Source organism: Nelumbo nucifera, chromosome 1 (genome assembly GCF_055504915.1).
Source record: "Nelumbo nucifera cultivar China Antique chromosome 1, China Antique-T2T, whole genome shotgun sequence".
Classification (NCBI taxonomy): Eukaryota; Viridiplantae; Streptophyta; class Magnoliopsida; order Proteales; family Nelumbonaceae; genus Nelumbo; species Nelumbo nucifera.
Window position 1 is genome coordinate 4,582,171 of NC_142649.1, and position 8,602 is coordinate 4,590,772.

General features: G+C 39.2%; 1 protein-coding gene across 1 annotated transcript in view; it reads left to right on the forward strand.

Moving 5' to 3' along the window:
- Positions 1 to 8,245, forward strand: part of LOC104605238 (mitochondrial ribosomal protein L51/S25/CI-B8 family protein) — a 29,396-nt gene extending 21,151 nt beyond the window's left edge. Inside the window, exons 3-4 of the mRNA XM_010269918.3 lie at positions 4,930 to 5,036; positions 7,844 to 8,245. Coding sequence (XP_010268220.1) covers positions 4,930 to 5,036; positions 7,844 to 8,016 — 280 coding nt within the window. The 3' untranslated portion in view covers positions 8,017 to 8,245. The remainder of the gene's footprint in view (positions 1 to 4,929; positions 5,037 to 7,843) is intronic.
- The last annotated feature ends 357 nt before the right edge of the window (positions 8,246 to 8,602 follow it).

An 8,602-nucleotide genomic window follows, 5' to 3' on the forward strand; every position in this document is an offset into this window, starting at 1 on the left:
ACCAGTGAGAGCACAAATACTAGGAGGGTCAGCTCTTCTGTCTCTAGAAGAGGTGTTTGCTCGTCTTCGAAGGATTTCTGTTGGGCCCACAGAGAATTCTAATATCTCTGACGGGTCTGTCTTTGTAGTGATGAGAGGGGGAGGCCGTGGTGTTAGAGGTGGAGCTTAGGGGATTCAGCCCGGTCGTAGTGGTAGCAGTGGATCCATGTATGGTTGTAGTGGTGGTGGTGGACCCATGTATAGTCGTGGTGGTGGATGTATTGGAGGTCAAGATTCAGGGGAGCTTGTGGCAGAGGACGTAGTAATGGTTTGAGGTGTACACATTGTGGTATGGAAGGGAACACCATTAACTTTTGTTATGATTTGCATGGCCCACCTTCAACTTGGGCAAATCATGTAGTGGCCAGTGATGGTAGTTCAATACAGGATATCTAACAAGTTGATATGATGCCCTCTACATCTACGGATGTCTTTGCTAAGGAGATGATGAGTGTCCTACGTGATGAGTATGAGCGGTTTATCCAGGCCACCTCTCAACAGAAAACAACTACTCTCGCACATTTAGGTATGACTTGTCTCTCATCCAAACCCACCTCTTGGATTATCGACTCTAGAGCTTCTAATCATATGACTAGGACTCCAGGTGTGTTTTCCTCCCTTTTACAGTGCTCCACATTACATTTTGTTACCCTTGCTTATGGTTCCACATCCTCCATTTGTGGTGTTGGTGATGTTGACATAGACCATTTATTCCTGTCCTCAGTTTTGTATGTTCCCAAATTCCCTTTTAATCTTATATTTGTTAGTGAGCTAATCAAGTCTCTTAATTGCTCCATTACCTTTTACCCCTCTTCTTGTGTTTTTCAGGATCCTAAGACAGGGATGAAGATTGTTGGAGGACATGAAGCTGGTAGACTGTATTATCTTGATGGTGGTGGTGTTTCATCAACAACTCTTCAGACATCTCTTTCTCCTCTTCAGTGGCACTGTAGGCTTGGTCATCCATCACTTAAAGCACCAAAATCACTTACCCCATTGTTGAGTCATTTTTTTGTTTTCATTGTGTTTCTTTAGTCCTAGGGTTGATAATCGTATGTCGAGTCCTTTTTCTTTAGTTCATTCAAATATTTGGGGTCTAAATAAAATAGTGTCATACAATGGTTGCAAATACTTTGTTATTTTTGTTGATGATTATTCAAGGATGGCGTGGCTTTACATAATGGAAAAAATGAGTGAATTGTTTTCCATCTTCCAAAAATTTTATACTTAAATTCGTAGCCAATTTGGTGTACACATTAAGATTCTTCGTTCTGATAATGACCGCAAATACTTTTATACACCGTTTCAAGAGTATTTGGAACAATATGGCATTATCCATCAAACCTCATGTCCCTATACACCTCAACAAAATGGGGTGGTTGAGAGAAAGAACAACCATCTTTTGGAAACTGCTCGGTCCCCTTTGCATCATATGAATGTACCCAAATGTTTTTGGAGTGATGTTGTGCTTACGACTTGTTTCCTCATTAACCGGATGCCCACACCCATCCTTGAAGGTCATTCTCCTTTCACCACTTTGTTTCATACCTTCTCCTTTTTCCCTTGCTCCCAGTGTTTTTGGGTGTGTATGTTTTGTTCATAATCTTGGACCTAGAGTGGACAAATTAGATGCACTATCCACCAAGTGTATCTTCTTTGGCTATTCCCGGACCCAGAAAGGGTATAAGTGTTATAATCCTAGTTCTTGTTCTTTTGTGTGCCTTGAAGTTACTTTCTTTGAATCTGTTCCGTATTTTTTCTGGGTCCGGTGATGTCTCTTCTTCTTCCTCACCTCCTCCTCTTCTAATTCCTGTTGAGGACCCCATCCCACTTGTTCCGGTTGTGACTAAGTCTTCGCCTCCAGTGCAACGTGTGCTTTGAAGTTACTTTATTTGAATCTGTTCCGTATTTTTTCTGGGTCTGGTGATGTCTTTTCTTCTTCCTCACCTCCTCCTCTTCTAGTTCCTGTTGAGGACCCCATCCCACTTGTTCCGGTTGTGACTAAGTCTTCGTCTCCAGTGCAACGTGTGCTTTGAAGTTACTTTCTTTGAATCTGTTCCGTATTTTTTCTGGGTCCGGTGATGTCTCTTTTTTTTCCTCACCTCCTCTTCTAGTTCCTATTGAGGACCCCATCCCACTTGTTCCGATTGTGACTAAGTCTTCGCCTCCAGTGAACTTCCTGTTGAACGACCACCCATCCGCCAAGTGTATACGCATCGACGACATGTACCAACTCCTCCAGCTTCTTCATCGTCGACAGATCCAACAATTGACCCCCCGCCGATTCCACCTCCTGTTTCTGACCTTGATCTTCTTCTTGCCTTGTAGAAAGGTAAACACAATTGTACACTTCATTCCATTTCCAACTATGTTTCTGTATCTCACCTTTCTACTTACCATCGTCAATTTGTTTCTGTTTTGTCTTCTATTTCGGTTCCTATGGATGTCCAAGAAGCCCTTGCCTCTCCAAGGTGGCTCTCCATGCAATAGAAGAACTCTCAGCTTTGGCTCATAATCACACGTGGGACTTCACCACATTCCCTCCTGGTAAGCATGTTGTGGGTTGTAAGTGGGTATACACGGTTAAGTATTTACCTGATGGTAGTGTAGAGCGACTGAAAACTCGAGTGGTTGCCAAAGGCTATTCCCAAACATGTGGTATTGACTACACAAAGGCCTTCTCTCTTGTTGCTAAAATTGGTTCCATACGTGTTTTGATATCTCTAGCTGCTATGTATGATTGGCCTCTGTTTCAACTTGACATCAAGAATGCTTTTTTACATGGTGATCTCCTTGAGGAGGTTTGTATGGAGCAACCACCAGGGTTTGTTGCTCCGGGGAAGGATGGTAAGATTTGCATACTAAAGAAGGCCATTTATGGACTTAAACAGTCCCCCCGTGTGTGGTTTGGTAGATTCAATGAAGTGATAAAGAAGTTTGGTATGAAACAGTGTCAGGTTGATCACTCAGTATTCAACCATGATTCACATGTTAGGAAGATCTTATTGGTGGTATATGTAGATGATATTGTCATTGCTGGCAGTGATAAATTGAGGATTGATAGGCTGAAGGCCTTTCTGTAGGAGCATTTTCAAACAAAGGACCTTGGTAAATTAAAATATTTCTTGGAGATAGAAGTAACAAGGTCTAAGCACGGTATTAATTTGTGCCAAAGGAAGTATGTTCTTGATTTGTTGGAGGAGATGGGATTTTTAGGTGCCATCTTGACTGGAACACCTATGGAACCAAATACCTAGTAGTGATATGGGTGAGGAGTTTGAAGATCTTGGAAGGTACAAGTAGTTGGTGGGTAAGCTAAACTACCTAACCATTACTCGGCCAGATATTTCATTTGCAGTTAGTGTGGTGAGTTAGTTTATGCAGAAACCTCGAGTTCCACATTGGGATGCAGTTCTAAGGATTGTAAGGTATTTGAAGGGAGCTCCTGGTCGTGGCTTGATATACAAGAGTGGAGGAAATCTTGAAATAAAGGGATACAACGATGCTGATTGGGCTGGTTCTGTATCTGGCAGAAGGTCCACTACAAGTTATTGTACTTTTCTTGGGGGTAATTTGGTGAGATGGAAAAGTAAGAAACATACAGATGTGGCAAGAAGCAGTGCAGAAGCTGGATACAAAGCCATGGCACATACCACTTGTGAACTAGTGTGGTTGATAAATCTTCTACAAGAGATGGGATATTCGATTGGCACTCCAATGAAACTTTATTGTGACAACCAAGTTGCAGTCTACATCTCTTTTAATCTATTGTTTCATGAGAGAACAAAGCATATAGAAGTTGACTATCACTTTGTGAGAGAGAAGGTGCTTAGTGGAGTGACAGATACTGCATATGTTAACACAAGAAGTCAATGGGCAGACTTGTTCACCAAAGGGTTGAGTCGAGGAAGAGTGGATTACATATGTACCAAGTTGGGACTTTATGATATTTGCTCACCAGCTTGAGGGGGAGTGTTAGTGTCGACTGTATAAGGGTAGTTTAGTCCTTATATTTATGTTTATGCTGATGTGTAATGTTTATGTTAAGTGATGTGTCCCATACTTAAGTAGGGACATAATAGCCTTTTGCTTTATTTAATAGAAACATATAAATATTACCTGGCCGACTAGAGAGTGACTTTTCTCTCTTGTTTGAACCAGTTTTCTCCTTCTCCTTTCTTCTCTTCTTCTCTCTTCTATCTCCTCTAATCTTTCTCTAATTCTAACAGAATTCTAGTGCAGGTCTGAACTTTATCAAGCTAGAATGGTTCCTTCTAGCTGCTTCCCTTATCTTCAAAATCAGTCCACTGCTGCTTGACATTTCTTCAAGTATGAACCTCTTCACCCTATGTTAGAACAATCTCCTCCACTTGGTTTCCAGCAAGAATCCTTCCCCTTCCATGCCTCCTTCTGGTACATTTTTTGGATGGATAAACTTAAATTTTACTGAACTTGAATAAAAGAATTGGTATTCACAATGTGCTTGGCTCCCCTTTTACAGAATGACCGAAACACCCCTTAAAACTAAATCATAGTTCTTGCACAGAACAACTGTCTTCTCCTGGTACATGCTCCATAAAAGAATGAATTTTAACATTAAGTCATCCATGGTTCAACTCTTTTTGTTTGACAGTGCTGAAGTATGTTATTAACAGCTCTACCATTTTGCTAATTCATTTCTGTATTTTAGTCGTTCCTTTTCAGATTAAGACAGATAGTTTATTAAGTATTAGCATATTGTGAATGTTGTAATTTGTTTGATTTTTCAAGGTTTTATGAACTTCCAAAACCCAAACCTTCCTGTGGGTCGTGGAAATTTCTGATAACAGATTGGTTGACTTTCATGTGTCTAAGAAATTTCTGACAATAGTATGATATTGGATATGACAGGGCATTTATGGAGTCTTATTTGCCAGCATTTAAAGAAAATAATCCTCAGCTAGAGGTGGTTGCTGAAGTCATCCGTGGTCAACATCCACATTTGAAGGGCTTTTACCGTAAGATTCTCTTTCTCTTTCTCTCTGTCTCTTTCCACCCTCCCGTTCAGCTTAAACCTCTTGCCATCTGGCTAAAATAAACCATATGTTGAAACTTAGGAGTGTTTTTTATCACTTAGAGGAAGAATCCAATACAAGAGGGTTAGCTATAGTTGATGAGAATTATTGAATGAATATGTGGCTAAACCAGAGGGTCCCTTATTTGATGGAATTGAATTGGGTACAGGAAAAATAGGTGGGGTTGTCATGGGAGCTTCCCTAACTGACCTGCATTGTTGTCAAGGTGATGCCTAGGTGACTAAATGCTTTCCAATGGATGTCCTACCTAGTTGCCATGAATAATTTACTGAAGGCGCCACAGGCACCTAGGTGTATAAAAGGGCTAAGTGGGCAACTTGTTTTAACTTTAATAATTCTTAAAGTTTGTTAACAATATTAACATATAGCCGATTCACTAATTATCAAAATAAAAAACTGATTCATTGAATTGATATAAATGTATACTTAAAGAGTGAATAATTTTATTGTCTTCTCAGTTGTTACCTGTTAGGGTTCATTCAACACAGGTTACTGCTAACCAAAAGCTTGTTTGAGGATGACTCAAAGTCTGAGACTAACTCCTCCGCCCCCAGCTGGTGCCAACCAGCTGGTTGGTAAAAAGCTTGCATTGATTGTGCACTTCATAATTTCATATGAAATTTCAACTGAAATGTTTTCTAGAAATTAGTTTGAATTCTGTGAATGCAATTCTTAAATTTGTTCTCTATTTATTTGTTACTTAACTATTGATCATTTCTTTTGATTACCTATTTCTTTTTTTGTCTAATCAAGAATGATGGAAACTGAGTAGAAAGAGAGAAGGGAAGAAAACTAAATGAAAGAAGGGAAAAACTGTCTTAGGGATTGTGCTTCCTTTTGCTTAAATGATTTTTTGAACAAGAATAATTACAACTATAAAATAACAAGAATTCCATTAAGTAGGCAGCAGTAATGTAAATGCTCAGCTTTCTTATACGATGATCGTACCTAGCTCTATTGACACCCTTGCTGAACACATCGGCTAGCTGTCATCCTGAACTAAGGTTCAAAGAATCGATACAGTCAATACACACAAACAGGTGTATCGGGTTTTTCAATACTTAATAACTTCTTTTATTTTTTTAGTTTGTTTAAGCATGCCTACCCCCTGAAAGTGCTCAAGATCCCAAACGACCCTTATTTAGGGTATCAGAGAGCTCCCAATATGATATGATATGCCCTGTATCATATCAAAATTTTGAACCTTGATCTGAACCAACATTTGGTAGACAGATCCAGTCATACGTTCTCTGACAAAGTGCCTCTCAACTTCAATAATTTTCAGATCCATATGGAGGGGGGGACTAGTGGTCTTCTATGTTATTGTCACCTAGTTTAAGAGTTATTTTGGGCTCTTTTGTAATTTTATTCATGGTTAATTCTGTTTTACTTTGATGTAATACTTTTCTGAAGAGGTAACAGCTCATGCCTCTTCAGTGTTTCCTGTACTGTTTTTTTCTGAATTAATAAATTTCTTCATTCATCAAAAAAAAAAAAAGAAAATAATCCTGTTAGAGTTGATACACTCTCGTCAGGTTGTCATAGCCTGAATACAATCTCCTCACATGTTCTCATATTTCTTTAGCTGTATCCAAGAATCAATGTTTTGAAATGCAGAGGTGTGACACGAGGCGTTCCACTACAGAGGCGTGAGACATAGTTCAGAATGTAAGAGGTGTAAGCCTCCCAAGCACAAGGAGGCGAAAGAGGAGAGGGATGAGGAGGAAGGGGGAAGACTTCTTATTTTTTCTGTGTTTAATAAAATTCTTTTATATTAAAAAGAATGAAGATGCATAGCACTAGTTGAAAGGGGGGGTCTTGTGGAATGAAGATGCATAGCACTAATTAAAAATCTTTTACAGCGTTCTTTTTGCAATAACTACTGGGCCCCACGGTAAAGGGAGCCTCATTTACCCAGGTAAAACTTACCCATCTCCTAGGTGGATAAGTAACTTTCCCACCTGGGGGAAATTTTATAAAACATAATGGGACAAGTTTGCCCATTTTGACATTAGTTTTTTGTGGATAAAAAAGTAATTATATTACTTACCTAGGAATCAAAAGAACATGGGTAAGTGAACATACCTGGGTAAATGTTACCCAAGTGCACTTACCTGGGTAAGTTACAAAATTATAAACAAACAAGGCGCAAATATCAATGAAAAAAGAACAACATTAAGTGAAGAAAGATTCCATAATTTGGCTGGTGAGAATAAGGCTGGTCTGAATATCATCTTAATTTTCCTGTTGGAGCTGCCCAGTGGAAACCAATTATACCAAGATACCTATCCAAGGGTGTCATGTCCTGGTGGGTACTAAAAGTTCTAGTATAATTTTCATATCCAACTCTATCCGTAAAACTTTTGTACCAAGTAAAGCTTCTGGAGCCAAAGAAAAGAAAATAGTCAAAATACTACCAAATGCCAATGAAAAAAGAACAGGATTAAGTGAAGAAAGATTCCATTATTAGCTTCACGAAGAAATCTTCTATAGCAGGTGAGTTCTTAAATCAAGCTGTTCCAAAATCTTGTTGGACCACTCCAATCATGGAACTGTGTATTGTACTACGAATTGGTACAAATATTTACCTGTTGTGTTTCTTTTATGTTTCATGGAAGATTGGAAGGTCCAATAGACCTATGATCCATTATCTTCTGTTTCTTCTAGCTGTGCGATACTTGTAGAATTTACCCTTTTACTGATCTTTTCTTTGGTTGCTTAACGAACAGGGAACAAGAATCAGCGGGTGATATGTGTGAAGAATCTAAACCCGGATGACATACTTCTACATGCAACCAGGCTAAGGAATGCCCTAGGAAGAAAAGTGGTCAAGCTGAAAACCAGACATGTAACCAAGCACCCCAGTGTCCAAGGTACATGGACAACTGACTTAAAACTTTGAGGCCCAGGACAGATGGTATGACCTTTAGTTGTGGTAACAGATTGCGAGTTTGGCTGTATACCATTCAGCAAAAGCATGCACATTTTGCTCTTTCTATGGTAATAGCATTCTACATCACGGAGGTGTTTATTAATATATTTTGCCATTTGTAGGACGTATATTAAGGAAACACTTCACTCTTTTAAGTTTTACCTCCATAAAATAATAAAAATGAATTGCCAGAAAAGAATTTGGGTATTGTGTTTCTTACCGAGTATTTTGCTTCATAACCTTGTTATGAACTAGAAACCTCTGGCGATGGGTACAATTGTACAAATACAATGGTTATGCATGGCTCACCCGCAGACATTTATTCATGTTTTAGGGCTTCTTTGGGTGGGCTCAAGTGTTGATTGCACTGTGTTGACTGAGCTGCTTGAAGCTACCAAAATTAGCTTTAGAATAACTAGATTTCTGAGTTAAATGTAAGCGTTTTTGCGCTTTCTGGGTTTTTCACCAAACAGTTCTCATGGCTTTCCATGTGGAGCCTATCTCGTAATGCTAGAAGGTGCTGCATGAAAGCCCTAGAGGTGAAGAAACTACTAAT